Genomic DNA, 22,269 nt, shown 5'->3' on the forward strand with positions numbered 1-22,269 from the left:
CTAATATTAGTCAGTGTTGTACCTGTAATTGGTATCTTTGGACTTTCAGGTAATCTCCCTGGATCAGCCACTGAGGCTCTCAGTAATGAAACCATACAGAACAATGCAAATACGTAGTAACCTATAAAAAAGATAACATTTCCATTAAGAAATTTGTTAATAATAGGCTTTGCTGAGATTATTGGAGGAACAATTCATATTTTCAAGAATTCAAAACCAGACCACCTTATTTATTATATACTACATTTATAGCTCATCATTCTACTATTGTCCTGGGAGATTAAAGGCCACTCTGCATAACCTTGAGGGTAGATTGTGCATGAAAGGCTCCCCAAAAGTGTTCAAGAGGCTGGAAAGAGAATGTGTCTGCTTCCTTGATAATCATGGCAGTGCTCTATTTGGCTACTCTATTTGGCTACCCTGCTGGCATGATCATCAAGGCTGTTTCTTATTGAATCAGACCATGGCTCCAAATATACAGTATTATCTACTCTGACTGGCTGAGGTAATTTGCAGTCTTGCTAACTGAGATTCTCTGAACTGGAGACTGCCCAGGACTTGACTTGGATTCTGACACATATCCAAAACTATATTCCAGTGCACATTTTGCACAACCAAGGCTTCAGAGTGAAGAAGAAGAGAAGGTTTTTACTCTCTGCTTTTCATTAAAATCATGATAGGAAGGACACTTGCCCCCACCATGCACAAAACACCTTGTACGTAACTGGCCACTATGTCAGCTTCAAAGCCTTAATTGTGAAGTCCCAGATCTCTTGGCTCTGATTGTTCATCCTTTTATCTTGTCTTCTCTCCGATCTTTTCATTGTTCCACCTATACTACACCACCCCGTCTCCTGCCAGGTCTCGTCCCAATCCTTTTCTCATTTGTGACCCTGAACTGTTTGTCACACTGCTGCCTCTTGTCTTGAGAATATAATCAGACCATAAAGTTGATTCCCAATATGCTTTGGAAATGCGCTATGGACATTTCAATCTGTGTCAAAGACTACCTGAACATAGTTATAATCATTATGACTCTGATTATAAAATTTTGATGAAAACAATGGCTGTGAATTTCCTTTCTAGCAATGACTGGAAGATGTTGATTAAAAAGAGGCCCTTTCTATTCCTTCAGAAACTTAAAAAAGACACAGACATTTAAGTATAGACATCAGAAGTGCATATGTATTACTTGGTTCATTAATCAAATATTCTGTTAAAAACAGCAAGGCAATCATTTAAAAGACTTTAATGTTGATTTCTCCAGCACAAGGCCTGAGCAGAACAAAGGAAATAGTGTTAAGCATGACTTACATAGTACTGCCACTGCTGATAAATGTCCCTCTTCATAGTGTGGAAAGAGGATAATTTTTGGAATGAAGAATGTGTTGTAAAGCCAGACAAAGATAATCAGGCCCATACAGAACCAACCCTGAGGGTCAACAACAAAATGGATTCTTAGTCCCATAATCTGAAAAACGGCTTGTTCCATCTGGGAAGGAAAAAGATTGACCTAATGAGAACAAGAACTTTAATTAGAATTCATTTTGCAATATTATGAAAGTCTGTAGGCTGTGTCGATAAAACAGATGCTCATGGTATCCTGTAGGTAGCAAAACAAATATACATGAAGCAAACTTTACCTCTGGGTGAAAAAAAAATAACATTAAACCAAGGAAGCTGCCATTTCACAGGAGTTGCCACTATGGGATTCACACGAGTAAATCAAATATGAATATGCAACACAGTGAATAACCTCTAAGCTTTCTGTTCATTCATGCCCATAACTCCATGCTTAACACTTGGACAATATTTTCCGAACCAGCCCATCTCAGTCAAGTAATCTGGCAAACTGCCAGCTCCTTTCAATCTTCCACCTCCATTCCACCCTGGTCTCGATTAAGAAACTGCAGGCTTTAGGATCATTAAAGACAAATCTGCACAGGTACTTCCCTAACCTCCTAATTTCACACTCTAGCACTAAACCAGAAGCTGAGACAAGTGTGTTCCATTCCACCTCCCAAAGCTTTTCCTTATCTAAATTCTGTAGATGCATTCAATTAAAGATTTAGGTAGTCAAGTTTAAACCCCCTGTGTAATCTTGCACCTCTCTACTTGCCAAACTACATTTCTTCTTCTGCACCCACACTCTGTCATGAGCTTTACCTAAATTACTCACCTAAGAGCTGAAATGGGAGAGATTGTATAGATTCCAGATCTTCTGTGTTGCTTCAAAGCAATTAAATTGAAGGAAAATATTAGCTTTTTTAGCTGCTAATTTAATACAGGAAGCAGTGTTGGGGAAGACATAGAATGCCAACTAGAAACACCACTGTAAAGCAGCCACAATAAAAGTGTTGCTCAATATAAGGATACTAGGGTCTAAGCCACCCTGAGTTCAAATGTCATTGTGCTATACATTGTCTGTTCAAAAACTCCTGCCAATCTGTCTGTCTAAAGACTTCTGTCAACTGTTGCAACTCTGAAGTAAAATGCTTTCTGAGTACAGCTTTTGTTATGTCTGAGGCAGAATGCACACATGAGAGAAGCAAACAATGTTTCCAAAGTGAAGTCACTTACTAGAACAATTTTTCCCAGGGTTTAAGATTTCATGAATCAAATCTCATTTTGTCAGGTATAAATAGGAATGAATAGCCATCAGTCCTCATACCCAGGTCAGAAGGTAGGAATGGTATATCAAGGCATTCTGACCTACATATAAGGGCAGATGGGTCTCCATTCCTATTTGTACCTGACAAAGTGAGATGTAACTTACATAAGCTTACACATGGGAAATTTTGGTGGTCTGCAAAGTGATAGATACTGAACTAAAATTTTGTTCTGCTAATACAGACTGACACGATTACCCACCTGAAGTTTTTTTCTGTTAAAAAATAGATATGAAAGGTATGATGAAAGGTAGTTTCATATGTTCATTCAAATGTTCACCATCTTTATAAGGATCTAACTACACCACACACAGTCCTGAGGCATTGGGCCTGGAAATATCTAGGTTTCGGGAGGAATTTGGAACAAGTGAGAGAGGTTGAATCATGCAGATATTCTGAGAGATAGCACCAGACATAAGGGCAGCAATAAATAATAATAATGACAAATGGGCAGAGTTGTTTGATGGAACATAATACGTTTTAGGCAATCAGGGGCCTTACTGCATATTTTGTTTTTTCCTGAGTGCATGTAATTCATGTGCACTTGCAAGTTCCACACTGGGAACTCAATTTCCAAGTGCACAGAGCCTAATTTGGATCAAGACCACAGCACACAAGGACCTTTTCCCTATGCATTATCCTAACCTGAATGGAGCCAGGGGGAGGGGGGGCAGGGGGCTTACTGTTTACATCGAGGGCTACATGTGTACTAATAGGCTACATGGATTCTGCAATGGAGCAAACAGAGTTCCCCAGATCTAGGTTGGGAAATACCTGGAGATTTGGGGAGTAGAACCTGGTGAGGCAGAGGTTTGAGGAGAAGAGGGACGTCAGCAGGATACTGAACCCACCTTCCAAAGAAGTCTTCTTCTCCAGGTGAACTAATCATCTGGAGATCAACTGTAATAGTGGGAGATCTGTAGGCTGGCAGTTCTAGTATCTGAACCATTGATTCCAATTACTTGTAACATTGAAGATCTTCAGTTGGGTTCTGACATGCAATTTAACCTCCAAAAGCAGAAGGAGAAGAGGCAGCTCAGAGCTGTATTGTTGGTGGAAAAGCCATTTTACTCTTGGCACCTAAATCAAGACTGGTCTTTTCAGGATGCTGCTAGCTGTTTTATGGTGGGAAAATTAGGTACCACAGAAAGATCCACAAGGTGCCTCACATAAAATAAAAATACAGTGTAACAGCTACTATTTCCATCTGCTCTGACACACAGCATTTGGCGTAGCACATTTACTATCAAGGAATTTGCTGTTAGGCATTACTGCTAGTGTTACTTGCTACTAGACACAAAATCAACCCAGAGTAATTCCATGTTCTTGGGCACTAACCAGGATAGTTTTGCTTTAAATCAAATCTATTTAAATCGCTAGTCAGTAAGACTGGATTTAAATCATGAATTGTGCAATTTTACTATTTACAATCAGATGAAGGTTTCATTTTTTAGAATAATAACTGGGGGAGTGTAATTCAGTTAAACTGAATTACAAAAAAAACCCTTTAAAAATAATTTTTCAGCTTTTTGGGGGGGGCAAGGGAGGGGTTTCCCCCAAAACCCCAGGCTATTTGACAGAGCCAAATTTGCCTTGAGCCAAAAAAGCCAAATAGATTTCAGCTTTTTCAACGTTCCTAACGGCCTGCAGGGCCAGGAATTCCCTCCCTACCCCCCACTTGCAAAGACAGCTCCAGTTTTGGAGCAGGGAGGTAGCAAGTTGCCTGCCAAGATCAAGATCCAATCCCTGCAAGTAACCTCCACCTGTTTGCAAAATTGGGAGCCACCTTTACAAATGGGGAGGTGGCCACCAGGGCAGCCTGCTCAGATTGGGAGTTCTCCTGATATCCGTATGCATCCACCCTTCCCCAACCAGCTGAACGCAGCTTGTATTTTTCACGTTCAGCTTTAAAAACCTGAAAATTTTCAGGAAAGCCAATAAGGTGTACAAGCATTTCTCAGCTTTTCTGATAATTTTCAGGTATTTTAAAGTCAAACCCGAACAATGCCAGAACAAAATGATCAGGCCTAATAATAACTTTTCAGATTAGTTTTACAGTTACATTGGAAATGTACAGATAATTATCTCCAGATTCACTTGGGCCACCAGGCCTTATATTTCTTTGTTATACCACAAATAGGAATAATGCATTCTTAATCATTGTGCCAAAGATAACATTTTACACATAGTGGTGGCTCACCAAGTAAAATGTTTCCTTCTCTTTTTTACCACACGGCATTGTGGGCTCAGGATCCTCAACAATGAAATCTCAATCTAGTAGAACGTTAGCTGTCCAAACCTATTTGGGCATTATATTGTTGAGCCTGCTATTAAACGTTTCACATGCCATACTCTCAGACAAATTCTCCTGGGAGGTTACAATAAAATTTGCTGCAACTCCTGTTGAGTTCTGAGGAGCAAACCTAGGTTGCCTTTGTGTGACATGTGAAGATGAAGTCCTGCCCTTGTGCTGCCTGGACCCTGATGGCAGGAGGCATCTGCCTCTCAACTATTGCCGGTCAACTGCAGAGGCACTACCTCTGAGGTTCATCTTCGATCTCATCAGGGCAGCATGCGAAGACGTGCACGACCACCATGCCCTTGCTGCTGCCACTTGGGTCAAAGGTGGGCTACTTGGCAGTATGAGAGAAGGCACATGACCTGTGCCACTGCTGCCCTGCAAGGACATGAACCTGTGCCACTGCTGCCCAGGTCAAAGGAAGGCTGTAGATCAGGGGTGGGCAATTATTTTTTCCATGGGGCCGCATAAGAAACAGAAAATATTGTGGAGGGCCGGCCCAAAACGCAGTGGGGGCGAGGCGGTTTTGAAAGCCCCGCAGAAGCCGGCAGCCAAGGCAACTGGCTTCTGCGGGGCTTTCAAAGGCGCCTCGCTCCCCAGCAAGGCAGGGGGCGAGGCGGTTTGGAAAGCCCCGCAGAAGCCGGCAGCCAAGGCAACCGGTTTCTGCAGGGCTTTCAAAGGCAGGGGGGGCGAGGCGCTTTTGAAAGCCCCGCAGAAACCGGCAGCCAAGGCAACCGGTTTCTGCGGGGCTTTCAAAGACAGGCAACCGGCTTCTGCAGGGCTTTCAAAGGCGCCTCGCTCCCCAGCAAGCCAGGGGCGCGAGGCGCTTTTGAAAGCCCCGCAGAAGCCGGCAGCCAAGCCAACCGGCTTCTGTGGGGCTTTCAAAGACGCCTCGCTCCCCAGCACGGCAGGGGGGCGGTCAGGGTCATCCGGCGGGCCGAATCCGGCCCGCGGGCTGTATCATGCCCAGGTCTGCTGTAGATACTTAGCCTCTGGAACCTGCCTTGCACCCAAACGGGGAGGAATGAATGGAGGTGCGCCTTATAGTTCTGCTGCCACCGGGGTTGACGGCAGACTGCAGAAGTGCCGCCTTTTGAGTCATCCTTGGAGGCACCGGAACAACGTGGGAGGATGTCACTAGGCGCGGCAAGATGCCTCGAGCCAGCCGTGCAACAAGAACATGAACCTCGGCCGGACCGCTCTTTCACCGCTCCTCCCGTGGACAGTCCTTGAACCCACAATGTCCTTCTGTCCCCCAAAACCGCGGGAGAGGGCAAAGAGTTTCATGGCAACAGCGCCGCCTCCCGGCGCCCAGCCTCACACGCGGCTCATTCACTCACCGAGGCGAGGCCCCGCCGACCCTCATCTACCCAAGTCGGCCCGCGCTCCGGCTTCCGCAGAAGTCCTGCGCATGCGTTCCAGGCGGACTGACAACCTTCAGGAGGAGGAAGAAAACGAGCCGGCGTGCGCGCGCAGTCTCTCACGCTATAACGGAGGAAAGGAAACGAGCCGTGTAAAGCGTGTGGCTTTAGGGCTTTCCTCGCTCCTGGCAACTGGAATCGCTACGGAAGCTGCACCGGAGGAGAGATTTAGGCCTCTTCGGTTCCCCGTTGGGGAGGAAGGCGGGTTATAAAGATGAATAAATTGAGGCGGGTGTAGGGCTGTTTGTGCCACAGCTGCAGATACAATTCTGTGCACACTTACTCGAAAGCTCCACTGAACCAAAGTGGGGCTTGCATCCCGAGAAAGGCCCTCTCTGAAAAGACCATTGTCCGTGATTAAATGCCCCCTTTAAAAAGTTCCAGTAGGAAGCTGTCAGCTGTAGAGAGCGAAGTGATAAAACTCCACAGACTATTATGTCACGACTTTGAAGTAAACCACTGCAGGAGCCCAGCGGTGCTGTAGAAAGTAACAATTTAGACCAGACCTGGGCATGATACGGCCCGCGGATGACCCTGACCGCCCCCCCACCGTGCTGGGGAGCGAGGCGTCTTTGAAAGCCCTGCAGAAACCGGTTGCCTTGGCTTGCTGGGGAGCGAGGCGCCTTTGAAAGCCCCGCAGAAGCCGGTTGCCTTGGCTGCCGGCTTCTGCGGGGCTTTCAAAAGCGCCTGGCCACCCTGCCTTTGAAAGCCCTGCAGAAGCTGGTTGCCTTGGCTGCAGGGGAAGCACCTGGCTGGGGCGGGGGGTGCCCTCCTTCCCAGCGCTGGGATCCCGAGCACAAGGCTCCAGGCGTTGCAGAGGCAGGCAGAAGCCCCAAACTCCCTTTTGGTGCCAGAACTCTGCCCTGGAAATGGCCCTCTAATAAAAAAAGAGCGCACCTCTGGGCATGTGCAGAATATGACCAGTCAGAGTGCCGCTGGCGTAGAGCGGCCTTCTCCGTTGGCACTAGTGGCTCCGAAGGGGAGGAGAAAGACAAAGGACAAACTCCAGAGGGTGGGGTGGGCGCAAAGTCCTTGGAGAGGTGGACTCAGGTTTCTCATGAGTGGAGGTCAGGAGGAAGGCGAGTGAATCCCTCCCGAGCCCAAATGAATTTCCATTGATGGTCTCCCCTCCCCCAGCCTCCCCCTCTCTCTCTCTCTCTCCCCCCACCCCCACAGCACACCTGCAGACGTCACTCAGCAATCCAGGGGCCTTTTTGTTGTGGGAACCTCACCCCCCCCCGCCTAATTGTGTGCCCCCCCCAAAAGAACTGGCTTTGATGGATTTACTTTTCTAATTTCCAAGTTATGTTTCCTGGCGTTGCCTGCCCGAAGCATCAGGGGGACAAAATGCCCCCTTCCTTTGGGTCTGAAAGCCAGAGACGCGGCCCCGCTGGCTCAGCTCCCAACTTTTTCACAATCTTTTTTTTTTGGGGGGGGGGGACCCTGTTAGGCCGTTGCATCTAAGTCAAATAGTAAAAGAAAGCAGGGATCTAGGGGCACCTTATGGGGAGAGCCTAATCAAGACTCCTCTGAAGTAAATCCCAAGATCCCTTCTGCACATGCAGAATAATGCACTTTCAGTCCCTTTCACAATTGTTTGCAAGTGGATTGTGCTGTTCTGCACAGTAAAATACAGTTGCAAAGTGCACTGAAAGTGGATTGAAAGTGCATCATTCTCCATGTGTGCAAGGGGCGCAAATGGTGCAATGGGCTAAGCCTTTACTCCCAGACAACAGTCATTCAGATCCTGGCAACTAGTCCAATGGGATCCACTTCCAAGTAGACAGGTATTAGTGAAGCTATATAAGTAGACAGACACAGGTCTTGGTGGTTATAAATATCTAAGGTGCATTCTTTTAGGCTATCACCTTATGTTCACTTACCTGCATCAGGAAGGCACTGGAAAACCACCTGGTTAACAGAGTCTGCCTGGTAAAGGTAGTGATGTGATGTCTGTTAATGAAAGAGGAGTGCACCCGCCAGCCCATCACTTCTCCCCCCTCCCTGCCCCAAAAAACATCCTCTGTCATTTTGAAGAGAAGAAACCGTTTTTTGTCTTGGGAGTGGGTTAAACAGACACACATGAGCAGGTGCTCTGTTTTCCCAAAGACAGATTTTCCCCCCTTCCCTGCACTTCCAACAAAAGTGCCACCTCCTGTACTCATCTGATTTGGGAATAAAAATGACTCTCTTCCCACCCTGTTCTCATCCCTCTGCTATTATCTGTGTTCTTTTACACATAAAGACAATACTGAGTTGTCATCCTGGGATTTTTAAACACTAATTCTGTACAATTTATTGTGGAGTCCTCTGTCGGTTAGGACTGTGAGAATTTTTTTGCTGGATCAGATGAGCTCAGTCCTCTGCCTCCAGTGGCCAGATACTGTTGGATAGCTCAAAAACAGAAAGCTATAGCAATGACTATTCTGTTTATACCAAGTGTGTGTTTAATCAGAAGAATAATTCTTCTGAACCTAGAGGGTTTGTTTCTCCATTATACTGCCTAATAGCAGTTGTTGCACATTCATGTTTACTTCCTTTTATAAGCATAAGAACATAAGAATGAACCTGCTAGATCAGACCAGAGTCCATCCAGTCCAGCACTCTGCTACTCACAGTGGCCTCCACCAGGGTGCCTTTTTTTTGGGAGCTCACATGCAGGATATGAAAGCAAGGAGGCCTTCTGCTCCCTGCTGCTCCTGGAGCACCTGGACTAGACTAGCAAAGCCATCTAAAACATCTTGTGGCAATGAATCCCATAGAATATTTTTCTACCTATCACATTGTAATCCAGTCCTTCCTCTAAAGGAGCTGGACTGTGGTTCTCCCTCTATCTGCATTTTCTCTCTTGCATTTTATCCTCACAAAAGCCCTTACAAAGTGAGTCTGGGTGAGAGAATGACAAACCCAAGGTTACCCAGTGAAGAAGAGGAAGAGTTTGGATTTATATCCACCCCCTTTCTCTCCCCTGTAGGAGAGACTCAAAGGGGCTTACAATCTCCTTGCCCTTCCCCCTCACAACAAACACCCTGTGAGGTGGGTGGGGCTGAGAGAGCTCCGAAAAGCTGTGACTAGCCCAAGGTCACCCAGCTGGTGTGTGTGGGAGTGCACAGGCTAATCTGAATTCCCCCGATAAGCCTCCACAGCTCAGGTGGCAGAGCAGGGAATTGAATCTGGTTCCTCCAGATTTGAATGCACTTGCTCTTAACTACTATGCCACTGCGTTGGAAGGTTTGTTGTTGTTGGCTGTGGGGAGGGGGAAGTGATGGGCCAGTGGCCGCACAATCGATTGGAGTACACCTGATGGCCCATTGCCCGCCCCCCCCCGGCAGATTTGGAGATATGAGAAAGGGGAGTGGGCACTAACACAAAATGACAGGCATGGATTTGGGGCCAATCAGAAAATACTGGAAAGGTTGGAAGATAAAGGAATTTGGAAGATAAAGGAATTTGTTTCAGCAGATGTAAAGGTGATGCTTTATGGGTTTTTCGTAAGCATCTAGTGTGCCACCTATGTGGAAGAAAACTCTGACATGATAGAAAGCTAGTGGAGGGGCACTTGGCTAGGTTGACCAACTTCTTGGAGAAAAAAAAATCCTGTCCCTTTAATAGAGGCTTAATGGGTTACACGTGATGTTAGTTATAATGTGATGGTGATTTAGAAATTACCTGGTGCAAAAAAAATCATTGTTTGGTCGTGGTGGGGGAGGGTGGCCGCCCATATGCGGGGGGGCGGGCACCAAACTCAAGTTTTGTCCCCGGGCTACAGTTTGCCTAGGTACGCCCCTGCGTTTTGGCCCGGCCCTCCACAATATTTTCTGTTTCTTATGCGGCCCCATGGAAAAAATAATTGCCCACCCCTGATTTAGACCAACCTAAGTTTTTGTGAGTCAGAGCTTAAACTTGTTAAATGCATATAGAAAGTGAGTCTAAATAGGCATTTGCTTTCCAGTGTTAAACAAAGTTTTTCTAAGACTATCACGCATGTTGAATAATAGGACAGAATTTTCTAATGGAGTTTTAGCGTGCATTATTGTGTACTTGCAGATAGCGTAGTTGTGATCTTCACTGCATTTTTTCAATGCAAAGAATGAAGAAAAGTGCATACTTCAACCACCCCAGTTGTGGGCTCAACAGAGTATATGGAGGTGTTGGCATACCACACTTTTGGATCATATTGTAAAAGAATGGTCCTCTTGGTCTATTGAACGCTTAAACTGATAAGTAATGTTGAATATATACTGGAAGGTGACTGACAGTGCAATCCTATGCAGAGTTCCTCCAGTATAAACCCATTAATTTCAGTACACTTACTGAATTATCTATGCATAGGATTGCATTAAAGCAGTTCAAGAAAGTAAGTTTCAAAATATTAGGGATAACATACCCCATATCAATCAATGTTTGTATCCATCAGTTCATTACAAAGTTTTTCAGACAAGTATGGGACAGAAGTCAGGCAAGCACAATTTACTATCACGGTGTGCAAGCCCAGTGAATTCCCTGATATGACATATTTTATAGTGAGAACGTTCTAAGTGAATTTCTGGCCAAAGACCATCAGTGATGGCTAATTGCCATAGGCAGCACAGAATGGACAGCAGCTTCAGTGCTCCCAGCTGGGAATTATGCCTTGAGCACCCATAACTGATGCACATACACAATCTCTTGGCTACCAAAATTCATTCCCCATCTGTCTGAATGGCATGATGCCCACCATAAATTAGTCTGACTTCTGCCCTGCAGCACAGACCCCAAACAAATGGACAGTTGAAAGATTAATTATCACATGATTTTATAAGAGGTATTTAGTTAAAGTTGTATTTACTGAAAAGTTAAGATGGAAATAAGTGTTTTGGTGGAATCAAATCTAGCTCAGTAATAAGCTAGAATAATTTCAAAAGTTGTCATGAGTAGGGTGTGATGGAAAGTGAATGAGAAACTGAGGAAACAGAAAACTGGGAATGAACGATTATTTAAATGCATATATTATTGCTTTGGTAATAGTCATAATATGATTTCGAGCTAAACGTTTTATTATGGAATGCATAAGTATATTTACTCAGAAATAAAACTGAGTTTATTTATCCCTGTAGTTTTCTATTTGCAGAGGAAGTATCCTGGTACAAAGCATCCCCAGCTGTGCCAATCTGATCCGCCATTTTGGCCACCAACCTTCCTTTTCATTTCCTTCTGAGAAGACTGCTTGCTGCCTTCTTTTGCAGTGCCAGCTTGGGTCTATCAATAATGCAATAAACCATGTCAAGTTCATGGGTCTGTTTCTCCACTGATAGACCTGCAGTGCAAAACTTTAAAAAACTCTTTCAATCCTGACCAGAAGAGTTGTTGAGTGAGTGGGGAAAAGCAGAGAGGTGCTGGAAAACCCAAAGGAAGCATAATGCATGCTAATTTCTTCTCTGCAAAGGAAAGGAAAAGTCATACTTTGCCTGGTTCAGAAACCACCAAGCTTCTGTGATCTGACAGTGCCGTGATTTCCAAAGAAGCCAAAACAATTGCATAATTGAGAATCCAACCTGGATGGAATGTGCACTTAATGCGAGGCAGACCACAAGCGTGTAAAAATCCAAAGAGCACCAAATCAAGATACAAAAGATTAGCATCTGGTCTTCAATTTTACTGAAAGGCATCCAAGAGTGGGGCTGATTTGGACCAGGTTTATGACATTAGGGCAGAGTAATTGTACTCTTTCCACCACCATTTCCCTGGAAAGAAATCACACATCCCTAGTCCTGGTAAAGATGGAGAATCTATTGTTAATATGTTAAGAAATAGAATTTAAAATTTCTATTTTTAAATAAAATGTGCTGCAATCCATTTCTTTCAGCATTTTTCTCTGAATCCCTATCAGCACCAGGCCATGAAAATAACATGTTAGGCACCAGAAGACACAGGAGGGGACAGCATTGAGTTCCCCTCATCTGAACGGTCACCATCCTACTTCAAATGACAGCAAGTGGACTAGTGAGTCTACTATTTATGCTCTATATCTGATTTCTTGGCTTATTAGTATTTCACTTCGCCCCCTGTACAAGTAAGAGTTTTGCCTATAAACAAGAATTGGGTTTTTATACCCGGTTTTGCTCTACCTTCAAGGAGTCTTGAAGCGGTTTACAATCACCTTCCCCTCCTCACACCTTGAAATGTAGGTGGGACTGAGAGAGTTCTGAGAGAACCATGACTAGCCCAAGGTCACCCAGCTTGATATTTGGCATGGGGGATCCTTTGGATAAGGCAATTTTAGCCCAATCAACTAGCAAAAGGATATAGTTGGACATGTATTTCCTTTTGAAATCAATGGAACAAATACTTATAATAAAAATGAACATATAGAATAGAAGAAAAAAGAATATGTTTTTTAAAATAAAGTTAAAGGAGCCAGTAATGGAGAAAAAATATGAACGTTCCTAGTTTTTACAGCATTTCTGTGGTAAGTATAGTATAAGAGCTGGTTGCAAGACTAGCTGGGAGAACCTTTAGCAGTAGGAATGTTGAGAAAGAATTATGTATATTATAAATATATCATGGGAGGTACTCAGTGACCTGGATACCCAGACTAGCACCATCTTGTCAGATATCATAAGCTAATCTGGGTCAGCCCTGGTTGGTAGGTGGACTGGAGACCACCAAGGAAGTCCTGAGCTGTGATGCACAGGCAGGAAATTGCAAACCATCTCTGAATACGAAAACTCTATGAGGTCTCCATAAGTCACTTGTGACTTGACAATGGGAAAAAGTGTGCACACTAGTGTTAGGGAGGAGAAGCATATATTCTCCCACTCCCCCAAAATAGGAGGGTATTACAATCACATGGTGAAGCAGCAATAAGAAGGGCCATGGATCAGTGGTATCTGATTTGCATGCAGAAGGCTCCAGGTTCAATCCCACTGAAAGGGTAAAGTACCGGTAATAGGTAATATGAAACACCACCAGAGATTCTGTAAGACTGTTACTGTAAAACTGATATATAACTCAGTATAAGGCAACAAACAGTTTCAGTTATCATGTGAGTGTGTTGTGATATGTCTCATAGTGGTGATGCAGTCAACATCCAATAGTTGTCCATGATATTAGCACCATGAGAATCCTTTCCCATCAGAGAAGATAAGTAGCAGGAAGGTTGCTGTGGCCACAGTCCTCTTTTGCCAGCAGCCAGGGTTAACAATCTGAGTAGGAAGCAAGCAGAATTGACCCATGAAGGAATGGTGGAATCAACAGCTGAAGTGAAATCATCAAGCAAGATCAATAGACATTGCGCAGAAATTTACTGAAGAATTAATATGGAAAGAGCTATTTTTCCACTCCAGAGCTATTTTTGTAAAAGCAATAACAATATTTTGTAAAAAAATAAACAAACAGTAATCTATAGAGATTTATAGGGATCACCATTTTTTTGGTTTACACAAAAGTCCATGTGAATTATGGTGAGGTGATCTGAAAGGTGATCTGCTCTGAGTATACAAGCAACATTTGCTGCTCTGATATTTAAGATATCTCAAATCATCTAAAAAAATAAACACAGATGCACCCAAAACCTCTAATTTCTCTCTGCCTCAGAAAACCCCCCAACAACTTTGTATCTGTGATTTTAAAATATTGTACAGCCATGCAGAATCTTCCTGGGAGTTCCCCAATGTCTCTGTTATGTTGTTGTTTATAAATTACCACAGGAACCACCAGCTGTCATCATAAAAATTTTATTGGCACTCTGTAAATATTAAATCAGCATGCTAAAATCATGCCATGTGCAGTAGCAGCTGATGCTCTCTTATGGAGGCAGTCTGCAAGGGGAAAGGATTGCATAGTTTAATCTACAATCACTTGCCTTCCAAAGTTTATTTTGTCATGCTAATACAAAATTCCACCATCCCAATATAGGTAAACCAAAATCTTTACATCGACATAAACGTTTTAATATGCATGCCAATATCACATTGCATTACACTGTGAAAATGTGCATTCAGTAAAAATCCTGAACAAGGTTGGGTGACGGCACTACACACACTCACTGCAAATGACATGAGAAGCAGGCAGGCCTCAAGACCTGGTGGCCACACCCATCTGTTTGAAAAATAGCCCTAGCTGCAATCCTTAGAGAATATATTTGTAACAAGGACCATGGAAAATGATGGCTCTTGTTTCCAAATCAGACTGCGAGATAAGGAAATCCTGTGAGGAATTATCTTATATGGAAATCCATTTATAGTTTAGATCCAGATCACCCCAAGGGGTGCAAAGCCTTCTCCCTCCTTTTGCTTTTGTCCACTGAGGCCTTCTGAAATGCTGTTTCTCAGGGACAAAGTGGAGGTCTGCAGTGGGAGGGAGGGCTCAGAAAACACACAAACATGTGAACTGAAGTGTCATCATGCTGGCAGAATGGAAGTTTTGGCTCCAATCCTATTGGTCACATGTTAGCTTCAGTGAGGATTATATTTTGTTTGCTTGCATTATTTGAAATATATTGACAGAGTTCTTTTGCCGAGATAGCTCAGTTAATGTACTTTCACAGACACCTGTGGCCATTTCACATTTCCCCATACTGGGAATGATGGAGAGGATTAGCAGTTTTCTGGAGGACAAGTTTGCAATAGTGCTTTACGTGTCTAAAGCGCTCATTTCAAATCAAACAAGATGGAATGTTTATACCATTTCACATCACCTCAGACTATCCCTTTAAATAAAGGCAGTTCATATGTTCAGCTGAAAATCTTTAAAAACTATTATCAATCTTATCTATCAATATTTACATACTGTATTTCTAAAATATTTTTCTGCCAACATAGTAAAGATAAAGGTCAGTAATCTGTGCTGGGGGGTACAATTTCAGGAATATTAGGGGGACAGATATGGTAAAAGCTTTTTCCTACAAAAGAAAGCTATCATCTTTGGTCAATTCCCCATGGGCAAATTATCCCGTGATACTTATGGCAAAAATCACGGTTTGGGCAAGGACTCCCCATGGCTTAAGTGCCGAACATGGCTTCATCCTGGTTCTGGCATGTGCTTCCCGCCCTTATCATGCGTTTTTTTTTTAACCTGGATTGAAGTGCACCTTTTTTTCAATCATGCTCCGAAGCTGGTTCGGTGGGGAGAAATGGGACAGATGCAGCTTATTGTTCCCGCCCTTCAAACCTTCCAGCCAATCAGAGAGCAGTGGACTGTGCGCAGAGTGCAGGCAGCCTTTTTTGTGTGCTGGGCACAGCTACAAAGAAATGTAAATACGAAACTACAGGGCAATGATTTTGATAAACTGTTTGTGCATGGCTACATTCGAACGTTAAAATGAGAATAAGAATAACATGAATTTTCAATCGGGGCAGAGTAGTGGTCCTGCTCCAACACAATAGCCAATCAGAAGAAACCTTGCTCAAACGCAGAAGTGGGGAAATTCTGCCTACACATCTATGTAGCGATGTAGCTGCGGAAAAAAAGTTTTTAAAAAAGTTCCTGCCCCAACACAACATCCAATCAGGACGAGGAAAAACAGACCCGTCGAACAGATATCGAGGTCTTCCCTAGACACATGCTGCAGTGGGGAGGGAGAAACCATGATGAAAAAGGTGCTGTTTCTTTTGGAACCGGGATGTATCTGGCTTAATTTCTCAGTGGGGATTCGCCCATTGAAAGGGAAAAAAGACAGATTTTATGAAAAAGGTTTTGAATGTAGCCTTGTTTTTTACATGCTAAAGTTTTATGTACAGCAATTTTTAAAAATCAGTTGTGGAAGGCAACCACTTGCTTGGTTGGCTTGGTTGCCAACTGCTTGCACTTAAACTGCCACACTGTAGACACTTTTAACATTTTTGTAAGAACTAGTTCATGCAATGTGGAGTGGAACACATGAACTTGTTTTTCAGTTTTGTAATCCAGCTTGAATCTCAGTAAGAAAGGTGGACTATAAATAAAGCATGAAAATAAATTGTCTTAACCCTGTGGTCCAGCAGGCATCTTTGCCCTGGGTCTTCCAGTTCAGTTCAAACAGTAGCCTTAGCACCTACTAACCCAGTGGTTCCTAATTACAGTGGTGTAGCATCCACGGGACGGGGGTGCGACGCCCCAGGGGGAACAGCAGTGGAGGCATGGCCGGGCCATGGAGGAAGTCTGGTGGGGGCATTCTGGGGTGGCACAGGGGGGGTGATGCCGTGGCAGGGACACAGGGTGCACTCGAGCGCCAGGCACAGTTTCCCCTTGCTCCACCTCTGCCCAATTATTTTGGTGTGATTACCTACAAGAGTAAATTTACTTGTTATGGTGACTTTCTTGAGCATGCACAAATCAATAAAATGACCTGGGACCCACTTTCTGGTCAGGACCCACCACTAGCCTACTGCATGAGTACTACGTGAATACACTTCACAGATTACTAGGCAAACCATGTTTTACAGTGTAGTTTGCCCTTCCCTTCCCCAATCATCCAACTTCCCTAGCAAGCTGGATACACATTTTACCAACCTCAAAAGGATGGAAGGTTGAATCATCCAGCTACCTGAAACTAACCTCTGTCAGGATCAAACTCAGGTCATTAGCAGAGCTTTGATACTGCAGTTTGCCATTCTGCTCCCACTGTGCAAATTCACAGTTGTAACTAAGTTTCATGCATCCAACCATACGGAGCAGAAGAAACACAGAAGCAAGCTAATTGAACAGTCTGTCAAAAGCCATATCCTTCATGCATCAAAACCCCTATAGATTAATCAAAAACATTTAGGTAATGGATGTGGCCATATTTTAATCAACTCCTTGATGTTACTAAGAGCCTGACACACTCGCTAGAAGTGAAGCTTCCATTTGTTCACAAAGTCTGTAAATCTTGCTGACAGATGATGTAATGTTATTAGCAGCCTGCTACTGTTAAACTGGCAGGGACTTGACTTTTTCATTATCTGTTGTTTAAAAAGGCAGATGTTGAATGTCTTTTAAAGAGAGTTGCGCTTAACAGAAAAGGACTGTAGACATCCAAGCTGTTATTTCAGGTGATCTCCATCGATGGCCACTGAAATCTGGACCTACAAGCTGACAGCACTTTGTATATTGTTAAGATACTTTATCTACTCAGCATTTAAGGAGTAATCCGATTGCACATGCGAAAGAAAAAAGTGAACTCCAAGGGTTGACAATTAACAGCAGTTCAAATAGCTTTAAAGATACATAAGATATAGTGTAGCAATAACTGAACATTTGTTAATATCCCTCCCCTCCACCCCCCAATTAGGGACATCCCTGAGAAACCTTGTAAATTTAAATTAAATTAAAGTAAAACAAATCAAAATAAATAGGGAACTTTTCAGAAACAGCCCCCCTTTTGCATTTCCACTGTTACTGCATTTAAGACTCTAGAGTCTGTATAAGACCCGTATCCTCTGGCTCTATTTTTTTTTCTGAGCAATATTCTGTTAGCACCTGGTCACAACTTGTTCTGAATGTGGAAGTTCACTCTGAAAATCGGATCCAATTAACACATCCTTCATATAACAGAATACAGTGTTAATTACATGCAGCTGATCATTGCTAGGTTAATTAAACACTCACCCCAAAAAGCTAAGGCACTAATCTAATTAACAATTACTACAGCTGTTGTTTTCTCTTAACACCTCCCAGCTAAATGGAGAAAATTCACACATAGGGCCAATTTAACCAGCTATCCACACAGAGAATTCCCTTTGATCTAGATGATTTTTTTTCAGTAGGAGGCTAGAAAAACAGGCCTGAAGCTGCTTTTCTCAAGGATCCGATGATATACGGAGAAACAACAATGGTTATTTTCCTTAATGTAGGTGGTGACAATAAAAGGGTGTCTGTTTGGAAGGGATAACTATCGTCCCACTTTTTAAATAGTCAATATGATGCAATTTGATCATCAAAATGCCTCCAAGGTCTTTATCATTAAAAAACCAGTATATTAGATCTGCAGTTTATACAAATGGAGGGGATTTCTGTTGATTCCCTTTCCCAAACCTCATGTTGTGCCCTTGTAATCATGTGATGTCCACAAAAACAATACTGGAAGGGGAAAATACTACTTTAAGTCCAACAACTGCTAGGCCTCCAAAATTTACTAGTGAGTAATTGCACACATCAGGATTTAAGAAAACATGACTGGGTTTGGACTGAATGGCTACAGTTCTGTGCCTAGAGTCCTGTTGAATGAAATCAATTCGTGTGCACATTTGAATTGAGTTGCAATGAAAAAGCACAATTTAATCACATTAAAATTAAATCCCAAATTAAAGGGAAATTAATAAAAATGGTTAAACAGCATGCTTGCCTTTCCATACAACAAGAAATGTGTTAAATGTATCTGTTCTATCTTATTAAGATTGGTCCACCATTAACAGATCATAATTATTATTTTCTCCCATATTTAGTTTTTTCCTTTAAAATCCAATATTTTGATAGCACCAGATCACAAAAAGTGATCAGCTGCTCATTTGTAAAAAGAAATGTCCAAGGGTGATACAGTTAAACTAGTTAATGGTTCGTACACTGAGTTAAATTATCTATGAGTGAAGGTACCGAGTATAAGGTACAGGATATGTTGTCAATAAACAAAAAATTCTTGGAGTCAGGATGCCTTATTTTTTTTAGTTCTGTGATACATGGATCATATCTAAGAAACATGAAGTGTAACAGTGATCATATCCGAGATACATGGATTGAAGTGTAAAAGTGATGACCCACCCAACATACAGCAACAGCTCCTTTAGGCACTGTCTGTTTTATACAAGAGAACCATACATATCAGACTTTATAAAAGTGTCAAGACTTTATAAAAACAGAACAAGATGTAGTAGTGGCATGTGTAATGGACATCTTGTCTCTCCTTGTCAATGGGAAGAATATAGCTAGCTTTGAAAGGATTAGTTGTGTTCATATACATTTGCATGCACATCTGAGTGCAGAAATCCTATCTCAGGATCTTTAATCTTCTGAACCTCACACTTGCATTCTTCTACAATCATAACCACCTTGAACAGAGGAGCAGCCCTGGTACAGTTCATCTCCAAATGTTTCATGGAAAACTTGGTGGGTAAGCAGTGAGAACAGAAGGTATAAAGGCGATCTTCAGGGCCAGGAACATGGAAGGAACTGCATTTCCCAAAGCACAAGTTGTTTTGCATCACCACCGTCTCACAATTCTCGTACACAATACTCTACAAGAAAGCACACTCCTGTTAAAGCGCTTATTTAGACACTTTGTTAGAAAACGAACAAATGCACTCACATACATGTAATAGTAGATAATACCATTTCAGGATCAACTAAAATGTTGTCTAGTAGTGGGCAATCTTTCAAGATTCTTCAAAATAAAAGGATTGAATGGGCAGAGAAGATGATGTTGGGGCATGTCACTGAGGCTCAAGCCTTCAAATCCTATGGCAAGATGAGTGAAATTTTGTAAATTTAATTAGATTAGGCAATGCTAGCGGAAAACAAGTTCTCAGATTGCACCAAAGGCTACTGGGACTAAGGAGCAAAGGGTGCTCTGCCTTTGAAAACAATAGAACAATAGTAATTAATGTCTGTCCCATTAAAGTTATTAATCTACTTTTGAGGGATTTTAGTGGATCAACTATTTGCCTATTTATTTTTTATTAAATTTATATCCTGCCCTCCCTGATCGAAGTTGGACTCAGGACAGCATACAGACATTTCAAAATAATTTTACAAATACATAAAATTCACTATGCCTATCAATAAACTCACTAAAAACACAAGATGGCAAACAAAAATTTTTTGGCCTATGTTAATCATCTGGCCCAGCTCAGGTATAAACTGGCCTAAAAACTGTCTGAGCATAGGCCAGATCAAGAAGACTTCTCTATAAATGCAAGATTCCCTTTGAAACATTACCATGCTGCTGATCAATTGATTTTTCTTTAAGTATCAGTAATCCTTTAGACCTACCTTGTAAGGAAGGCCAGGATTAGAACCTCCTAATATAGATTGGGTGGAGGGTGAGAAATAGTGTGAGAAATAGTGATCAGCTTTATTCTGGTGACTTTGTAAGTCACGCATCAGGTAGTTAACACCATCTCGTTAAACTGTTATCCTCTTTATTGAATATATAATATAATTTTTTAAGGAAAAAAAATCTGTTGTATGTTTAGTTGTGGGTTTTTTCCTTTTTCAAAAGAACCTGAAACTTAGTCATGCATGGAGGTGGTGTTAATATCAACATATTATATATACTTTATGACTGATAGGTAGGCATATGTTCATATTGCTACCTCAACATAGGAAACTCTTAACATGCACAAAATGTGTTCTCAATGCGGCATGTTTACTCCAGATTCTTGAACAGAAATTACATAGCTTCCATCTATGTAAAAGGGACATCATACATTTTATGTATTTACATGGTGAAATGATTGTCTGCAGCAGAAATATAAAAGTTATTGTTACAGAACATTGTTGCCAATGGCTACGGCTGTCTGGCATCCCCAAATACATTTTCATTTTTAGAATGGATTTTAAGTAAAAAGTCAGGAACACCATGTTGTGACTTCAATTTCCAGTCAGTAAAACTGGGAAAATAGAAATTTACTCCACACAGTTGCTGCTACAGAATAACATTTTGCAAATTAAAAGTGCAGCGTGAATAGCAACAGTAGTTCATAAACATTCCTGATAGTGTAAAAGTAGGTTAGACAAGTAATATACTTTTAGGTTTAATTTTATTTACCTGAGAAAATGGCAGAGTGCTGCAAATCTCCTCATACATCTCATTGGTCTTGATGGGAAGGACAACTTCTTCAGACCTCGACTTAGTTTTCAACATAAAAAGATCCCAAAACCTTTTGGCATCTTTCCTGAAGGCTGATTCTGCTTCTCTTTTGCTGTGTGGATGGGAAGATGGGCTTTTTTCACCCTCTGAATATGGAGACACATGTGTGGTAACCCAGCTTCCAACAACTTGAATTGCATCTGTATATGGGGAAACAAACTTGGGCCTTTGGGATTCATCTTTCTTCATGTTCGTCGTCTCTGCCAGTGAGTTTGCCCCAAACAGACCAAGTTCTGAAATGCCCTCATTATTTTCTAAATCTTTCACTAGCAAATATTGAGTCAAAAAGTGGGGAATTTCTCCTCTTTTTTTCTGCAGTTCTTCCGGTTGCTCTTTTGTTCCAGAGCATGAAATCAGCAGCTGAATCAGTAGCAGAAACATGATACTGGCTTTTCGGGTGGAGAACTCCTTTTCCCCTCGATTTCTTGCAGCTTCAAAAATGGTTTGGAGGCAGATCATTCTATTTATATGAAGTCTTCAGTTTTAGAGTCTAAATGGTGCTCTTACAGAAGGGTGAAAAGGAGGGACAAAGCAGGTGATGCTCATTAACAGTAGACTGTGATTGTAAGAGTATCCTGAGTATCTTAACCACCTTCATAGCTTGGAGAATGTGTATTCAGAATGCATTATCTGAAGTAGCATCTGTTTTCCCAGGCAGGGGTGATTTTCAGTGTTTGGATAAGTTGTTTAGAGGCTGTCTGGGAACTGTGGAAATTTCCTAAATGTGTATTTGTGTTCCAATACATTCTCAAGTAGGGCAGCAATGTTAATCTATTGCAACACAACAGAAAGGTATCCTGTGGCATTTTAAAAGTGAACAGTTTTGTTGAAGTATAATCTTTTGTGGACAGGAGCCCACTTCCTCAGATGATGTGATGTCTTAATGAACTAGGCCTTAGACAAGAAACCTCTTCCTTCAATAAATCTGTTCAAATGCCCTTTGACTTCCAATACAGTTTGTCATACTTCATTCCCCATCTGCAGGTAGATGGAGAAGGGAAGCTGGAAGGTCAGCCTAACATAAAGGAGAGGAGACGGTTTTAAACAAAAATAGACAAAGACTGAAGGTAGTTTGAT

The 22,269-nt window shown here is 42.3% G+C and overlaps 2 protein-coding genes across 7 annotated transcripts in view; both read right to left on the bottom strand.

Annotated features, from left to right (window-relative positions):
• ZDHHC21 (zinc finger DHHC-type palmitoyltransferase 21) overlaps positions 1 to 6,365 on the bottom strand; it is a 34,215-nt gene extending 27,850 nt beyond the window's left edge. Inside the window, exons 1-4 of one of the 6 annotated variants that reach the window (XM_048504001.1) lie at positions 4,870 to 5,414; positions 3,521 to 3,677; positions 1,315 to 1,492; positions 23 to 121 (exon numbers count right to left, since the gene is read on the bottom strand). In XM_048504001.1, the coding sequence (XP_048359958.1) occupies positions 23 to 121; positions 1,315 to 1,492 (277 nt within the window). In that variant the 5' untranslated portion in view covers positions 3,521 to 3,677; positions 4,870 to 5,414. Of the gene's footprint in view, positions 1 to 22; positions 122 to 1,314; positions 1,514 to 2,871; positions 2,996 to 3,443; positions 5,415 to 6,308 lie in introns of those variants that run through there. The other 5 variants (XM_048504000.1, XM_048503997.1, XM_048503996.1 and 2 more) reach the window with 5 other exon arrangements.
• Positions 6,366 to 18,710: 12,345 nt separating this feature from the next.
• On the bottom strand, positions 18,711 to 21,776 carry CER1 (cerberus 1, DAN family BMP antagonist). Its single transcript, XM_048504207.1, has 2 exons — positions 21,091 to 21,776; positions 18,711 to 19,558 (listed from the first exon to the last, which is right to left on the bottom strand). Exons 1-2 carry the CDS (start codon positions 21,649 to 21,651, stop codon positions 19,265 to 19,267), a joined length of 855 nt encoding a protein of 284 aa, XP_048360164.1. The 5' UTR covers positions 21,652 to 21,776; the 3' UTR covers positions 18,711 to 19,264.
• Between the last annotated feature and the right edge of the window lie 493 nt (positions 21,777 to 22,269).

This window comes from Sphaerodactylus townsendi, linkage group LG07 (genome assembly GCF_021028975.2).
Source record: "Sphaerodactylus townsendi isolate TG3544 linkage group LG07, MPM_Stown_v2.3, whole genome shotgun sequence".
Classification (NCBI taxonomy): domain Eukaryota; kingdom Metazoa; phylum Chordata; class Lepidosauria; order Squamata; family Sphaerodactylidae; genus Sphaerodactylus; species Sphaerodactylus townsendi.